General features: G+C 37.6%; 1 protein-coding gene across 2 annotated transcripts; it reads left to right on the top strand.

Moving 5' to 3' along the window:
- The first annotated feature begins 2,151 nt into the window (after positions 1-2,151).
- On the top strand, positions 2,152-13,847 carry LOC132887378 (uncharacterized). Of its 2 annotated transcripts, XM_060922849.1 has the most exons (14): positions 2,152-2,395; positions 2,530-2,562; positions 2,705-3,013; positions 3,099-3,404; positions 3,511-3,621; positions 6,738-6,762; positions 6,879-6,922; positions 7,012-7,042; positions 7,160-7,245; positions 9,787-9,817; positions 9,933-9,997; positions 10,078-10,108; positions 13,314-13,360; positions 13,580-13,847. In XM_060922849.1, the coding sequence occupies exons 1-13, from the start codon at positions 2,260-2,262 to the stop codon at positions 13,357-13,359; spliced, it is 1,254 nt and encodes a 417-aa protein (XP_060778832.1). In that variant the 5' UTR covers positions 2,152-2,259; the 3' UTR covers position 13,360; positions 13,580-13,847. The 2 variants fall into 2 exon arrangements, 1 of the variants encoding a protein (XP_060778832.1); XR_009654814.1 differs by lacking the exon at positions 9,933-9,997 and having other exon boundaries at positions 13,580-13,597.
- The last annotated feature ends 4,352 nt before the right edge of the window (positions 13,848-18,199 follow it).

Genomic DNA, 18,199 nt, shown 5'->3' with positions numbered 1-18,199 from the left:
AACAAAGGTGAGAACATTGTGACAGATTTGAATCATACTGGCTGTCATTATACGCCATCACCAAACAACATCTGAATTTTTACAATTTCATCAGAAAACAAGTAAAATTTCATCAAGGTTTATTATTATTATTATTATTATTATTATTATTATTATTATTATTATTTCTCCTGAGTGGGATATTTATTTATTTATTTATTTATTTATTTTCTTTAGAGCTTGGATGCCAATTTCACTTGTCATTGCCATGTTTTAATACTTTAGCATTGAATACAATGTTGCTTTAAATTTTGATTTTTAAAGAAAATGAATATGTTCTTAATCCTGAGTGAGTGTCTGTTGTTATTTTGTGAATTCTTACCTTTATAACTTCATTGTAACTTAAGGTACAAAACACTTAAGTTGTTTACTGGTAGTGTGCATGAGGTAAGGGTTAGGAAAACTAATATACCTAGAAGGGTAATTGCAGTACACTTCAAAACTAAAATGTGGACTAGATGTTTATAACCAGTAACTAATAATATATTTCCAATATGCTATAAAGTATACTTTTATAAACTAAAAAGTGGACTAGAAGTGTGTAACAAGTAAAGCAATACTATATTTCTAGTATACTACAAAGTATACTTTAGTAAACTAAAAAGTGGACTAGAAGTATAAAACAAGTAAACTCATAGCATATTTCCAGTATATTATGAAGTCTGCATTTGTAAACTAAAGAGTGGACTACAAGTATAGAACTAGTAAACTATTAGTATATAAGTTTACTTGTGGTATACTTGCAGTACAAAAAAATACTAGTTGTATACTCAAAGTTTACTTCTCTTAGACTTAAAGTATACTTTTTATAAACTAAAAGTGGGCCAATTTAGTCCCAATAAGTATTAGATTAGTTTACTTACAAGTATACTGTAAGTACATTGACATCAGTATACTTGGTACACAAAAGTATACTTAAAGAAATATACTTTAACTTTACTTTAGTATACTTAATAAAATTAACTTGAAGTATACTTCTTTTTGATAAGGGTCTTGAGCTACTGATCTGTCCACTGTAGTACATAAACTCAGGGCAAGACACTGTATTAAAGTATAGAATATACCTGTGGAAAGCTTGCTTAGTGTCAAAATGGAAAATGAAAGTGTTAAAAACAACTTCACAAGTTATATAGGGATGTCTCGAATAAACATTAAGTAAAAAATGAATGGTGGTGCAGTAAGCATGCCTTTATCACTATTATCTAAAAAGAAAAACAGTCCACCCTTACTAGCTATATCTGACACCTATTACTGGCCAACTTGTCAGTTAACAACAAAACTGGTGTACAATTCTGAGATTTTTTTTTATTTTTAAAGTGATATACAGCTTAGATTTTTGATTTTGATATAATGAGTTCAACATAACAGTTAAACAGTGGATTAGCTACTCTTTCTAAGATACTGTATTTAAGGTTTTATATTTTATACATCCAGCAGGGTCCAAAAGTCTGAGATGACATTGATTTTTTTTACTTGGAAATTTCTATTTGTTTGCCACTGAAATTTTGCTGCTTGTTATAAGCCATTAAAGGTGAAAAAAATTCACATTATTTATCTTGGTTTCATTTTGTTACATCACAAAAATCTGTAATTTTAACACTGGTTGTGCAAAAGGCATGGATTTTCTTTGTTGTTGTTGTTGTTGTTGTTGTTGTTGTTGAACTACTGGTGAAAATTTGTCAGATTGTGTTGCAGCATAAACGTGGAGCCCAAGTGAAGAGTTTCATATCTTTAACTTATTTTTGCATCATTTTTCAGTGTTTCAAAATTCGTAAAATATTATTAGTTTTATTTCAGAAGTATTAGTAGTAGTAGACCAGTGTAATTAGTGAAACTAGCAGGTTTGAGAATGATATACACTCACATTTTTGACTGAAAAGTACTTCTTATAGTTTACTGAGTTGCTGGGTAGTACCGTACATGATTTTGGGAATAAAAAAAATGGAACTGAGAAGTGAAAGTGCCTTCCTATATTTTGTTTTTTAAAGACCAACATGTTGAACAAGCCTTTAATGTAGCATTAAGGCACTGCAAATGAGTCCAAATTATAAATTAAGAAACTTTGCTTCAATATTCATTGCCATACTTAATATTAGTTGGGCCAGACTCATCTGAATGCATCAAAAACCAAAGAAATAATCAGAAACATTTGAGTTCCAGTGGTTCACATGAGAACTGTCAGTGTGTGGACTTACTTGTAGGTGTGGACGTGGTTTAGAAATGAAAAGGTGCGGTGTCCAAAAAAAAAACACCAGCATGAAATGGAAAAAGAAGCTCTGGTGCACTACAGGTTGGAGAAGAGATCATAAAAATAATCGTGTGGAATTTAAAATGAAGTCCGTTCTGATCGCAGTGTGTAAGTATGAATATTCACTTTTGTCGAATTTGCAACACAGCTTGTGAATAAAAGAAGAATTTGAGAAAAAATGACTATAATTTACTTTTTCGACATTACCATTAACAAGTTGGTGTTGACTTGGTCATTTTCAGTTTTATACATTTTGTCCACATCTCTTCAGGAAGGTAACATCATTTTTTTAAAAATTATTATTACTTTGTAAGTTGCTTATTGTAAGATGCTTTTATCTATCATTACAGCTCCTTGCATTCAGTTAATGATATTAAATTTCTAAGGAAGATGATTTTCTTTTTTTTTCATAACTAGAATGTTTAGGTCAATTCATCCCAGCGGATATTTACAATGGTGGACTCAGGAACGTGAAGGAAAACGAAGAAGTCAGATTTAAGTGCAAAGTTGATAAAATGAAAGAAAACACAATCCATATGTACCTCTTCAAAAATGATGAGAAAGTCAGGATGAATGTTCTTGAACCTCCAAATGACGATACAGTATTTTTCTTTCCTAACGTCACTGTAGAACATTCTGGATTGTACAAATGTCTTTACTCTAAAGACAAACTCAATGCAAGTCAAACAAATGCAACAGGACACAACATCTCACTCGAAGTTTTGGGTAGGACACATTCCTGTGTTTGTCGTTACATTATCTTCGATTGTTTTGTGCCTATCTTCAATAATCTACATGCTTTTGTATTTAGGAAAAATATTACCAGCAAAGATTAATGGAAGCACAACAGTAAAAAAGGAAGAGACTTTGCAACTGATCTGCACCAATAGAAAAATTCAAAATTGTACTCGAGTCTATGTTTATCTCTGTTTAAATGGGATCAGAAACAAGAAGCAGCAGGTGAATTGTAGCAATATGACCATTTCCACAACATTTTTCCTACCTAACGTTTCTGAAACAAACTCTGGGAACTACAGCTGTGTGTATTCAGTGTCTAACTACAATCTTAACGAAGGGAACAATGTCGGAGAAAACACCATCTCTGTTCAAGTGCTTGGTAAGACAGTACTTCCTATAATTTCTGAGATATGATTGAGCAATGATAATTCATTTGACAAATTTCTATGTCGGTAAATGCATGTTTTGTGCTTTATTTTCCACAGAAAGAAACCATTCTAATCATCTGAGTACAATAATTAGTGTTTCGGTTGCTGCCCTAGTAGTTCTTTTGGGTCTGTTGGGATTCTGTTGGTACCGGGACATAATTTCTTTCAGTGAGTACATCATGATTAACCATTTTTCTTATCTGCTAGGTGCTTTTGTTCGGTTTGGTTTGGTTTGTCACATTGGAGCTTGCAAATGCTGGAAAAAAACACTTTTAAGAAGAACAGCAAATGATGTGAAGGTTTTTTTTTTAATTCCAAAGTAATCAGTGATAAATTACCAGCTATGAAGGACAAGTAAGCAAACATAAGGAGATTTACATCATGTTGAATAATTGTCAATATTCCAACATCGCTATGTAGCAATAACTTCTCTGATTTTGCGATATTCAGTGGTACGTGATGTTATCCCACTTTAACTGTGGCTACATACAGTCAAGTTGCACAAAGTTAAATCATTTATTCCTTCATTTATTTTCTATATCTCTTATTCATTACGGAGTAAGATGGAGTCAGTCCCAGCTGACACTGGGCAAGAGGCAACGCACACCCTGGACAAGTCGCCAGTCTATTGCAGGGCTAACACAGAGAGACAGACAGCCATTCACACTAAACATTCACATTTATGGATAATTTAGAGTCGACGTAATCTAGCATTTATTGATTTGTTTCTTTTTTGTTATAAAAACACCTAATTTGAAAGCATATATGACACATGCCATGAAATGCTGTAGAGCAAAGATGCCTTCACGAATAAGGAAATGAAATGTTTCTACATTAAAAATTAAAAAAGATCAGTAAACAGTAATGCATGATAAAAGTCAATGTTTGGTGTGAGATGACCCATCCATCCATCCATCCATCCATCCATCCATTATCTGTAGCTGCTTATCCTGTTCTACAGGGTCACAGGCAAGCTGGAGCCTATCCCAGCTGACTATGGGCGAGAGGCGGGGTACACCCTGGACAAGTCGGCAGGTTATGTGAGACGACCCTCATCTCATCTCATCTCATCTCATCTCATTATCTGTAGCCACTTTATCCTGTTCTACAGGGTCGCAGGCAAGCTGGAGCCTATCCCAGCTGACTACGGGCGAAAGGCGGGGTACACCCTGAACAAGTCGCCAGGTCATCACAGGGCTGACACATAGACACAGACAACCATTCACACTCACATTCACACCTACGGTCAATTTAGAGTCACCTGTTAACCTAACCTGCATGTCTTTGGACTGTGGGGGAAACCGGAGCACCCGGAGGAAACCCACGCTGACACGGGGAGAACATGCAAACTCCGCACAGAAAGGCCCTCGCCGGCCACGGGGCTTGAACCCGGACCTTCTTGCTGTGAGGCAACAGCGCTAACCAATACACCACCGTGCCGCCCCTGAGACGACCCTTTCCTTAAAAAAAATATATCGTAGTCTCAGGTACAACGTGTGCAGTTTTATAAGGAAATGAGCTGTAGGTTTTACTGAGCATCTTGCAGAACCAGCCACAGTTCTTCTGGACACTTTGTCACACTCGCTTCTTCATTTTGCACCGAAACTCAGTAACCTTCATTATGTTTTCTTTTTTAATCTGAAAAGTGGGCTCTTATGTAATACGCTCCTCAGATACAAACATTTTTTCTGTAACATTTCATTTTGTGCTGGAAAACGAACATTTGGAACTCGAAAATGTTTTTGTACTGACTCGATAATGTACAAGTCATAAAACAGAAATCAATACTGAAATGTATTCATGTATTAACACGAAGTCAAGAAATTTCATTGAAATGTTGATAAGCAACATTACACAGGGTTTCCTGTAAGCAATTACCTTAACATAAAATGTATAGGCACCTACTTGAAATTTAAAGGACATTTTGAGAAATTGAATTTAAATTTCGTGTACTAGACATTGTACTGAAATTTATTTTAGCTTATAGAGATTTTATTTACATTTAGAGACATTTTATTGACATTTAGTCTACTAGAAATTGTATTGAAATGTAAGTTTGTATAAAATTTATTTAAATGTAGATACATTTTATTTATATTTAGTCTCCTATAAATTATACTGAAATTTGATTTAGAAATTTTTAAATGTAGAAATTGCAATTAAATTTAGAGAATTTTTATTTAAAATTAGTCTACTAGAAATTGAATTGAATTTAAACTCAATTTAGAGATTTATCTTCATGTAGAAATTTTATTTAAATTTACAGAAATTTATTTAAATTTAGTCTACTAGAAATTTTGTAGAAATTTATTTAGATTTTATTTATAAATTGAATTTTATTTTTATTTAATCTAATTATATCTCATACAGTGGCACAGTGATGTAATGGTTAGCACTGTCGCCTCACAGCAAGAAGGTCCTGGGTTCAAGCCCAGTGACTGACAAGGGCCTTTCTGTATGGAGTTTGCATGTTCTCCCCATGTCTGCATGGGTTTTCTCCAGGTGCTCCAGAGGAAGGTTAGGCTAATTGGTGGCTCTAAATTGACCGTGAGTGTGAACGGTTGTTTGTCTCTGTTACCCCTTTTCCACCAAATCAGTTCCAGGGCTGGTTCGGCGCCAGTGCTGGTGCTGGTTCACAACTCGTTCAACTTGCTAACCAGCTGACAACCAGTTTGCTTTTCCATAGCTCGGGGTGCTAAGGGGACCCACATCATTACGTCACTGTATACGTCAATTACGTCGCTGTGTTTGCATAAACCTTGGCACGAACATCGAAGCAACAACAACACGGAGAAGAAGAAGCAACAACAACAACAATAATGGATGACTTCGCATTTGTACAGCTGCTGCTTCTGGCTTTACGGTGCTTCATTCAAAATGGCGCCCTCTCGTGGTCTTGCTATTGTTGTTGGTCTTAACAACTCCTCCGCAAAGAGCTGGTGCTACCCTGGAACCAGTTTTTTCTGGCCCAGAGCCAGTTCTTTGTCAGTGGAAACAGAAAACCCGGTTCCAAACTAAGCACTGGCCCCGAACCAGCCCTGGAACTGATTTGGTGGAAAAGGGCTATATGTGTCAGCCCTGTGATGGCCTGGTGACTTGTCCAGGGTGTACCCCGCCTCTCGCCCATAGTCAGCTGGAATAGGCTCCAGCTTGCCTGCGACCCTGCACAGGATAAACAGTAATGGATAATGGATGGATATCTAGTACAAATTTAATTTGGCTCCCACTCAACCCTTTCTTTATCTATACCATTATTAACATTTACCATTTTTCTGTGTTTTTAGGGCTGTGCCAAGATCCTGCTGTCAGGTGTCACTATTTAAATTTTTTCAAATTTATACAGAATTGAAACAGTGTTTAATGAAACCCACCCATGAATCAGTGAATGCTGAGAAAAAACTCTTCCACTTTCCTCTTTCTCTTAGAAGCGTTCCAAACAGCGAGCCATTCTACCATGAGGTCATGACAGGTATTTTGCCCTGCTTTATCTCCCACTCTCACTATTTTATTCTCATATCAAATTAATCCCACTTGTATACCTTTCATCCATTTTATAAGATACGTTCTACATGAATGACAATGGAGTGCTGTGAGTTTTTTTTTCTTCTTCCAATCATTGATTATACTTTCTTACCAGGTTAAATAATACATTTAAAAGCATTGCTTGTGTAAAATATATATATGTTGTTGTCTTGCTTTTGAGTAGGTTTTCTGGTGAACAGCCTTGGGAAAGTCCAGGGGGAGATTTGGTGAATGGTGTAAATACTTCATACTCAGTACAAAAGCATGGAGGTAACAGCATTTTACTTCATTTCAATATTATTTGTATTGCACTTTTGTGTTAAGCAGCTTTACAGAAATCTGGGTATAGATCTAGGTATAAATCAGGGGGAAATATAATTTGATACAAATGAAAAATGCATAAACACTAAACATAAGCTTTATATTATTTCTGAACATGAAGTGTTATAAATTTGCAAGTGTGAGTCCATGTTGGTATAAAAGTAGGCTACTAGGGTCATGCGAAGGTAGCATAAAAGGACATTGGGACATATTCAGAGTTGGCAACTTACATTCACAAGTTAGATTGATATTTATGCATGGAAATTTCCTTGTATTCAGAGTCGGGTTATACAGGTTCTTGAGTTGATTTTCAAATAAAAAAAACCCCACCTGTCTGTAGTTTACTGTATCAGAAACTACAAATTACGGAAATTCATTAAAAAGTACTTTTTTTCCCCTGTAGAATGCAATAAAAGCAAGTATGAATTTAAAAATATGAACCCTATATGGCCAGAACTTTATGAACACCTGATCATCACACCTATATATGTTCTTTCCCCCAACCATTGCTACAAAGTTGAAGGCACACAGTTGTCCAGAATGTCTTTGTATGCTGTAGCATTAATTTATTCTTCTGGACTTCAGGAATCTTGTTCCAGCATGGCAATGCCCTTGTGTAACTTTGTTTGTCAAGGTTGGAGTAGAAGATCTTGAATGTCCTTCACAGATCCCTGACCTCAACTCCACTGAACACCTTTGGGGTGAACTGGAACTCAGATTGCACCCCAGGCCTCCCCACCCGACATCAGTGCCTGACTTCACTAATGCTCTTGTGGCTGAATGAACACAGTCACACTCCAAAATCTATTGGAAAGTCTTCCCAGGAGACTGGATTAAAACAGCAAAGAGTGCACCAACAAATATGGGTGTGACAGTCAGGTGTACACATACTTTTGGCAATATAGTGAATGAGAAAATGTCAATCTAATATCAGTCCAGTATATTGTATAGAATAACATTACAGAGTTGGATTCAATATGGAAACAATACGGCTTTCATTGTCATTCTTCAACAGCATATATAAAATAATACTTGATCCAGCACATACTACTACTACTTCGATGACATGCAGCTGGGCAGCATCGTGGTGCAATAGTTACCACTGTCGTCTCACAGCAAGAAGGAGGTTCCAGGTTCAAACCTCACAGCCAACGGGGTCCTTTCTGGGTGAAGTTTGCATGTTCTCCTCGTGTCTGTGTGGGTTTCCCCCACAGTCCAAAGACATGCAGATTAGGTAAAATACCCAGCTGCTGGGGTCACACAAGCCAGTACATACTTAGTGCCAGTCTCAAGCCTGGCAGGTTGTGTCAGGAAGGGTGTAAAACCTATCCCAAATCAAATATGCGGAACAGATCTGCTGTGGTGACCCCAACAGGAACAGTCGAAAGAAAAGAAGAAATCGACATGCAGTAACTTAATAAATAATTACAGAACAGGAGACTGAAACACTGATATCTACTAATTACGCAGGTAATAATTCATGATTTGATTTGATTCACAATATTTTTAAAAAATATTAAATAAAGATAAATTTTCTTACCAAAAAATGTGATATTTATTTTCTTATTCTTCCATCCATGCATCATCCGTAACCGCTTATCCTGTGCAGGGTCACGGGCAAGCTGGAGCCTATCCCAGCTGACTATGGGCGAGAGGCGGGGTACACCCTGGACAAGTCGCCAGATCATCACAGAGCTGACATATAGACAAAAACAACCATTTACACTCACGGTCAATTTAGAGCCACCAGTTAGCCTAACCTGCATGTCTTTGGGGGAAACCGGAACACCTGGAGGAAACCCACACAGACAGCATGCAAACTCCACATAGAAAGGCACCGGTCAGACACTGGGCTCAAACCTAGAACCTTCTTGCTCTGAGGTGACAGTGCTAACCACTACACTACTGTGCCACCCGTTTTCCTATTCTTTATCAACTCAAATAGTGCTTTTGTTAAATTTTAAAAAACACCTACATTTTATTTTCTTAATAACCAACAATGATTATTTATCCACATTTATAAAGATAAGAGTAAAATACATAATTAATAGCTTAACTAAAATATTCCTTTCATTAAAAATGAAAAAAGTTCATAACAAATTGGCATTCATAAACTTTTGTACATTTCTAATCCCTCCATTTTTCTTTTGGTAGTTTGTAAAAAGATTTAAGTATTTCTTGTTAAATCTATTTGCACCAAATTGTCCAAATTTAGGTCTGTTTTTGCGGTATTCGAGCTGTGTTACATCTGCCAAGGGTGAAGTCACTTGCGTTCCTGCTTTTGTATGATATTCAACCCTGTGCTGTCTAAACATCACAATTACAGCTAGGAAAAACTAAGACATTACGCAGCCTGATATTGATCGCAATTCATTTTTTATTTAATCGATTCAAATCGTCATAAATTTGTTTTGCGATTTGTCATCGCACGGTATATACCATAGACCACAGAATTTGAGGTGACTTACTCTCTTCCGTTTCTTTTATAAGGTGAACAACCTGTGGACAATAATATGGAGCTGTGAGTTATTTCCACTGACCCTGAACTCAATCTAACATCCCCCCCCCACATATTTTTGCCATTCTTGTTGTGTTGTTTTCATTATCATTATAAAACTCTTTCATGTTTTGAACAGAAATATGGAGGGAGTCTGTTATGACAGTGTAAAACCGCCATATGCTATTGTTAAGAGATGCAAAGGTAATGCAGGGGGTGACTTGTCTACATGTGACCGGTAAAATATTGTCAGTGATGTCTAATTATGACACTCTTTCTTCCAGACAAAACTGGGGATGAGCAAGTAATGCAAAGGTGAGTGAAAGCAAGAACACTGAACACTGTAAATAACAATGATGAATTTATTTCCAGAATGATTTTAGCAACACTCGTTATGTTCAAAGCTCAACAATTGCTCAACACTGGCCTATTGACCCAGACCATCTCTTTGGAGTTTAGAGTTGAAGTCAATAATAATAATAATAATAATAATAATAATAATAATAATAAAGCACCCAATAGTACAGAGTCCTGTACTATTGGGTGCTTAATTATTATTATTTAACTGGAAGGAGTCTCCAGTGTCAGCACTTTGTAACAGCCTGAGGTAAAGCTGTAACTTTAAGCTTTCCAAGAGTCTTCAAAACAGAGAAAGGGAAAACCTTTAAGACAGAGAACCTTGCTTAATTTAGCTTAGCTTCGAGAGAGAAAAATGATATGCTGGTGAGGGAAAGACTACAGCTGCTAAGTGATTACAGGAAGAAACATGTCTGAACATGAAATTTCACAACATTCAACTATAAACAGATTAAAAGTGCAAGATATTCATTAATAAATATATTTTAAAAATAATCGTTGACCAATTTCTGTACTATAGGAGGAATAACACACTTTGGAACATGCTTTTATAGAGAAATAATCAACTTTAGGGAGATAATAGTACCTGGCCTGATTCATGTCAGGCCATATCATACCATCGTTGATTATTAGCTCATCTGACTGACAGGCAATGAGCTTATGCCATCGTGTTGTGCGTCGTCTGTCTATCGTGTGTTGTCCGTCATCCGGCATTGTCGACATTTCACGAAAATCGCTTCTTCTCTCTCAATTCAACAATTTTTATTCTTTTTGGCAGGAAGGTAGGTCTGTCTGGGGTGCACATAGCTTCTACCCAAATTTGCATAATTGCAATTAATAATGAAGATATGGACTAATTAAGAGTCTAATTAAGAGACTAATTAATGAGCAGTTCAAGAAAAATCACTTCTTCTTGGTCAGTTCCTCACCATTTTGGATTCTTTCTGGCAAATAAGTCAGTATTCCTAAGGTGTATATAGCTTCTATATATAACTTGTACATAGTGTATATAGCTTACGACATTTATTGCACAAGGTGGCCCATTTTAGATCATTCCTTCTGGACTAGATGGGGCCGGAGTGAGCTACTCCATCACTGACGATCTCGTTTTGCAATGACACCACATCCTGAAGTTTTGTAGGTTTTCCTGTGCATGCCGCATGTCATATAAACCTCTCTAAAGATATGTCTAACCAAGGACTCATATCATTAAACAATGAAATCATATATAAATGGTTCATATTTTTAAAAAAAGCCATTCATAACAATTTCACATTTATACTCTCTAAAAGTCAAAAAGAGCTGAAAGAAGTCTTTGTAATATTGTTCTAATATTACAACCCCGATTCCAAAAAAGTTGGGACAAAATACAAATTGTAAATAAAAACGGAATGCAATGATGTGGAAGTTTCAGAATTCCATATTTTATTCAGAATAGAACATAGACGACATATCAAATGTTTAAACTGAGAAAATGTATCATTTAAAGAGAAAAATTAGGTGATTTTAAATTTCATGACAACAACACATCTCAAAAAAGTTGGGACAAGGCCATGTTTACCACTGTGAGACATCCCCTTTTCTCTTTACAACAGTCTGTAAACGTCTGGGGACTGAGGAGACAAGTTGCTCAAGTTTAGGGATAGGAATGTTAACCCATTCTTGTCTAATGTAGGATTCTGGTTGCTCAACTGTCTTAGGTCTTTTTTGTCGTATCTTCCGTTTTATGATGCACCAAATGTTTTCTATGGGTGAAAGATCTGGACTGCAGGCTGGCCAGTTCAGTATCCAGACCCTTCTTCTACGCAGCCATGATGCTGTAATTGATGCAGTATGTGGTTTGGCATTGTCATGTTGGAAAATGCAAGGTCTTCCCTGAAAGAGACGTCGTCTGGATGGGAGCATATGTTGCTCTAGAACCTGGATATACCTTTCAGCATTGATGGGGTCTTTCCAGATGTGTAAGCTGCCCATGCCACACACACTAATGCAACCCCATACCATCAGAGATGCAGGCTTCTGAACTGAGCGCTGATAACAACTCGGGTCATCCTTCTCCTCTTTAGTCCCAATGACACGGCGTCCCTGATTTCCATAAAGAACTTCAAATTTTTAATTTGTCTGACCACAGAACAGTTTTCCACTTTGCCACAGTCCATTTTAAATGAGCCTTGGCCCAGAGAAGATGTCTGCGCTTCTGGATCATGTTTAGATACGGCTTCTTCTTTGAACTATAGAGTTTTAGCTGGCAACGGTGGATGGCACGGTGAATTGTGTTCACAGATAATGTTCTCTGGAAATATTCCTGAGCCCATTTTGTGATTTCCAATACAGAAGCATGCCTGTATGTGATGCAGTGCCATCTAAGGGCCCGAAGATCACAGGCACCCAGTATGGTTTTCCGGCCTTGACCCTTACGCACAGAGATTCTTCCAGATTCTCTGAATCTTTTGATGATATTATGCACTGTAGATGATGATATGTTCAAACTCTTTGCAATTTTACACTGTCGAACTCCTTTCTGATATTGCTCCACTATTTGTCGGCGCAGAATTAGGGGGATTGGTGATCCTCTTCCCATCTTTACTTCTGAGAGCCGCTGCCACTCCAAGATGCTCTTTTTATACCCATTCATGTTAATGACCTATTGCCAATTGACCTAATGAGTTGCAATTTGGTCCTCCAGCTGTTCCTTTGTTGTACCTTTAACTTTTCCAGCTTCTTATTGCCCCTGTCCCAACTTTTTTGAGATGTGTTGCTGTCATGAAATGTCAAATGAGCCAATATTTGGCAAGAAATTTCCAAATGTCTCACTTTCGACATTTGATATGTTGTCTATGTTCTATTGTGAATACAATATCAGTTTTTGAGATTTGTAAATTATTGCATTCCGTTTTTATTTACAATTTGTACTTTGTCCCAACTTTTTTGGAATCGGGGTTGTAGTAATGAATCGAATTTTTATTCCAAAATGAGAAAATTACCAGTTGAGACTAAACAAGACATTCGCATCATTTTGTGTTGAGCGAGAAACAAAAAAATAAATGTACGTGGGTACGTTTGCACTTTAACACCTTTAACATTTTGACCTAAAACAGAACAGAAAGAGACGAGGAATTTACTGTAGACGCCTGAGTGGTTTTTTTTTCTTGCACAATTTTAGCTTCGGCTGCCAAACTAATGTGATGTACAGCATGGTGGAGCACTGAGGTACGTCAACCACAACAGAAACCACACATCATCTAAACCGTCACACACAGCCTTTTATAGTGGAAGCCTCTCTAGATGAAGAGTGAAACCAGACACAGAGAAATACACCCAGTTTCACACAGACAGCTTCTGCATTGTTATAAAGTATAATGTTGAGTATTTTATGTAGGATGCTGTATTTCCATTCACTATTACTTTTTTTTTTTACTGTATTTTCAGCAAAAGACAAGATGGAGCTAAAAACCAATGGCCAAATTCTCCATACACATCACTTCTTATCTTTAATGCTGTATTCTGCAATTTTCATGATATAATTATCTCTTTTTTTCATGTATTTGTGATTTATTTAATTGATAAGGACACTTAGTAAACCTGAACACTGATACTGTGATAGTAAAATGACAGGAATAAGCATCTTGGGTGGCATTTTTGTACATAAAGTAGAAATATTTGTATAAATATCAAAATAAACAGTGAAATATGTCAATTTTTTTATATGATTTCAGAAGTAAAATTGATCAGGAAAATGTGTAAGGAAACATGCTAACTGCTAATGATCCATTAAAAAAGACATAGATTTGTAAATATACAAAACTCAATGTTAGTATTTTCTCTCCTACACTCACTGCAAAAAAAAACTTAAAAAAAACTAAATATAATCATATTTATCCAGTATTTCCTATATAAAACCTATTTCTAGACTTTTTTTTATTTCAATCTTGAAAGAGTCTTGTTCTACTGGCAGATCATTTTTCTAATTCTTAACACCTATTTCTAGAAAGAAGCAACAATAGGATGTTAATAAGATAATTTTGAGATCTTCAAATCTAATTTAAATCTCAGCATGAGTAGAATCATCTAAAAACAAGCTGAATAATCTCATAATAATAAATACTGGATCTTGTTATTGATATTAGGTTAATTTCCCGATATTGACGCAATGCATATTTTGCAGTGTATCCTTTATTGCTTGAAGGATGGCAGGAAGAAATTATCAAAATTTAGTAAATGAGTTATTTTATGGAGATTTTGGTCAGAAAAAGAAGGTATAAGCAACTTGAACAGCTCTGTAGCTTCATAGCCAGAAAGCTGGTTGGCTTGTGATGAGCACAGCATCAAGTCATGCTCCTATATAAAAGCACACCTCTTATATATAATCTAATCACTGCATGTTGTCGTATGTATGATTGTGGATCTGACAAATAAAATTTGAATTTGAAGTTTGCATTTTATTATTGAAACAGAAAAGGTCCAGGGGCGGCACGGTGGTGTAGTGGTTAGCGCTGTCGCCTCACAGCAAGAAGGTCCTGGGTTCGAGCCCTGGGGCCGGCGAGGGCCTTTCTGTGTGGAGTTTGCATGTTCTCCCCGTGTCCGCGTGGGTTTCCTCCGGGTGCTCCGGTTTCCCCCACAGTCCAAAGACATGCAGGTTAGGTTAACTGGTGACTCTAAATTGACCGTAGGCGTGAATGTGAGTGTGAATGGTTGTCTGTGTCTATGTGTCAGCCCTGTGATGACCTGGCGACTTGTCCAGGGTGTACCCCACCTTTCGCCCGTAGTCAGCTGGGATAGGCTCCAGCTTGCCTGCGACCCTGTAGAAGGATAAAGCGGCTAGAGATAATGAGATGAGAAAAGGTCCAGTTTTTATTATTTTATCATTATAAATGAAGCTTAGGATTAAACCTTGATGTCGGGTCATAATAAACCCAGACCTCCCAAACCATTGTGTATTGATTATTATGTCTCAGACCCGGTTATTTACAGTGGGGCAAAAAAGTATTTAGTCAGCCACCAATTGTGCAAGTTCTCCCATTTAAATAGATGAGAGAGGCCTGTAATTTTCATCATAGGTACACTTCAACTATGAGAGACAGAATGGGGGGAAAGAATCCAGGAAATCACATTGTAGGATTTTTAATGAATTAATTGGTAAATTCCTCGGTAAAATAAGTATTTGGTCACCTACAAACAAGCAAGATTTCTGGCTCTCACAGACCTGTAACAACTTCTTTCAGAGGCTCCTCTGTCCTCCACTCGTTACCTGTATTCATGGCACCTGTTTGAACTCGTTATCAGTATAAAAGACACCTGTCCACAACCTCAAACAGTCACACTCCAAACTCCACTATGGCCAAGACCAAAGAGCTGTCAAAGGACACCAGAAACAAAATTGTAGACCTGCACCAGGCTGGGAAGACTGAATCTGCAATAGGTAAGCAGCTTGGTATGAAAAAAATCAACTGTGGGAGCAATTATTAGAAAATGGAAGACATACAAGATCACTGATAATCTCCCTCGATCTGGGGCTCCACGCAAGCTCTCACCCCGTGGGGTCAAAATGATCACAAGAACGGTGAGCAAAAATCCCAGAACCACACGGGGGGACCTACTGAATGACCTGCAGAGAGCTGGGACCAAAGTAACAAAGGCACACTCAGTAACACACTACGCCGCCAGGGACTCAAATCCTGCAGTGCCAGACGTGTCCCCCTGCTTAAGCCAGTACATGTCCAGGCCCATCTGAAGTTTGCTAGAGAGCATTTGGATGATCGAGAAGAGGATTGGGAGAATGTCATATGGTCAGATGAAACCAAAATGGAACTTTTTGGTAAAAACTCAACTTGTCGTGTTTGGAGGAGAAAGAATGTTGAGTTGCATTCAAAGAACACCATACCTACTGTGAAGCATGGGGGTGGAAGCATCATGCTTTGGGTCTGTTTTTCTGCAAAGACCAGGACGACTGATCCGTGTAAAGGAAAGAATGAATGGGGCCATGTATCATGAGATTTTGAGTGAAAACCTCCTTCCATCAGCAAGGGCATTGAAGATGAAATGTGGCTGGGTCTTTCAGCATGACAATGATCCCAAACACACCGCCCGGGCAACGAAGGAGTGGCTTCGTAAGAAGCATTTCAAGGTCCTGGAGTGGCCTAGCCAGTCTCCAGATCTCAACCCCATAGAAAATCTTTGGAGGGAGTTGAAAGTCCGTGTTGCCCAGCGACAGCCCCAAAACATCACTGCTCTAGAGGAGATCTGCATGGAGGAATGGGCCAAAATACCAGCAACAGTGTGTGAAAACCTTGTGAAGACTTACAGAAAACGTTTGACCTCTGTCATTGCCAACAAAGGGTATATAACAAAGTATTGAGATGAACTTTTGTTATTGACTAAATACTTATTTTCCACCATAATTTGCAAATAAATTCTTTAAAAATCAGACAACGTGATTTTCTGGATATTTTTTCTCATTTTGTCTCTCATAGTTGAGGTATACCTATGATGAAAATTACAGGCCTCTCTCATCTTTTTAAGTGGGAGAACTTGCACAATTGGTGACTGACTAAATACTTTTTTGCCCCACTGTATGGGGTTTTTTGGGTTTTTTTTTTTGGGGGGGGGGTTAGGATATAAAAGAACTCTTCAGGGTTTTAGAGGTGTCCATGAAAGAGAGAAAGAGATCCAAATAGAAGAATATTAGCAAGCTAAGAAACTGAACAATTAAAAAGACACAAAACAATTGAAAGGCTTATGACGACTGACCTAAATTGGACGCTATTCCAGGTCACCTCTGAAGAGAGAGAGAGAGAGAGAGAGAGAGAGAGAGAGACAGACGGACAGACGGAGACACACACACACACACACACACACACAGAAAGAGACAGACAGACAAACAGAGAGAGAGACAGACAGATATACAGACAGAGAGAGAGAGACAGACAGACAGACACATACACACACACACACACACAGAAAGAGACAGACAGACAGACACAAAGAGAGAGAAACAGTGAGAGAGAGCGAGAGACAGAGACAGACAGACACACATACAGTGAGAGAGACAGACAGACAGACAAACAGAGAGAGAGAAACAGACACTGTGCGAGAGAGACAGACAGAGAGAGAGAGAGAGCAACAGACACACAGACAGACACACACACACACAGACAGACAGACAGACAGACACTCACACACAGACACACAGAGAGCGAGAGAGACAGACAGACAGAGAGAGAGAAACAAACACTGTGTGCGAGAGAGACAGACAGAGAGAGCGACAGACACACAGACACACACACACACATAGACAGAGAGAGACAGACAGACAGACAGACAGACACTCACACACAGAGAGAGAGAGAGACAGAGACAGACAGACAGACACACACAGACAGACAGACAGAGTGGCTTTATTGTACAACAACTGAGATCGAAAACACTCATTCACAAAAACAAAACAACAGAAGTTAGCTATTCAAAAAAGAAGCAAGCATCATCTGTCACAGAGCAAAGAGTACCAACACAACACCATTTCTCTTTGAAATCCTCCATTGCTCTCATTAGTTTGTAAAAATAAAAATCGATGGTTATTCTTGACTTGACTGAATTCTTAAAAACAGCGACATCATCTCCAGCCTTTTGCTGCACCTTGTTTTTTCTACTGAGGTAAATAGCAAGTTTGGCCTGACCAACAATGAAACTGATAAGTTCACACTTTGATTTTTGCTTTTGATTATAAAAAAAAAACAAGAATAAAACCATGTTTGGTGAAAACAACTCCAAAAGAAGAAACCAAGAGACTTAACAAACAAAATAAAAAAGAAAGCCTGCAACAGTCTATAAAACAGTGAAAAGGTACAGAAGGGACACGCGTCACTCATTGCAGGATTCAACACAGACAGCATGGCATTTACAGCAATAGCACCATGCAAGATCCTCCACTGAAGATCACCAGCTCTCTTAGTTAGTGGAGGCTTACTGTATATAAAACTCTCCACACAGGCTTAATCTTATCATCAATACCGAGCTTATCCCTCCACACAGTGTCCATTCTCCCTTTCAAAA

This window comes from Neoarius graeffei, chromosome 6, assembly GCF_027579695.1.
Source record: "Neoarius graeffei isolate fNeoGra1 chromosome 6, fNeoGra1.pri, whole genome shotgun sequence".
NCBI lineage: Eukaryota > Metazoa > Chordata > Actinopteri > Siluriformes > Ariidae > Neoarius > Neoarius graeffei.
This window is presented reverse-complemented; position numbering and strand designations above follow the sequence as displayed.

Bases quoted from the DNA above. Each gene is read 5' to 3' on its own strand.
- LOC132887378 (XM_060922849.1), top strand. From the start codon at position 2,260: ATGAAAAGGTGCGGTGTCCAAAAAAAAAACACCAGCATGAAATGGAAA. The intron at 2,396-2,529 runs GTAAGTATGAAT...GGTCATTTTCAG, and splicing joins GTCCGTTCTGATCGCAGTGT to TTTTATACATTTTGTCCACA. The intron at 6,923-7,011 runs GTATTTTGCCCT...CCATTTTATAAG, and splicing joins CTACCATGAGGTCATGACAG to ATACGTTCTACATGAATGAC.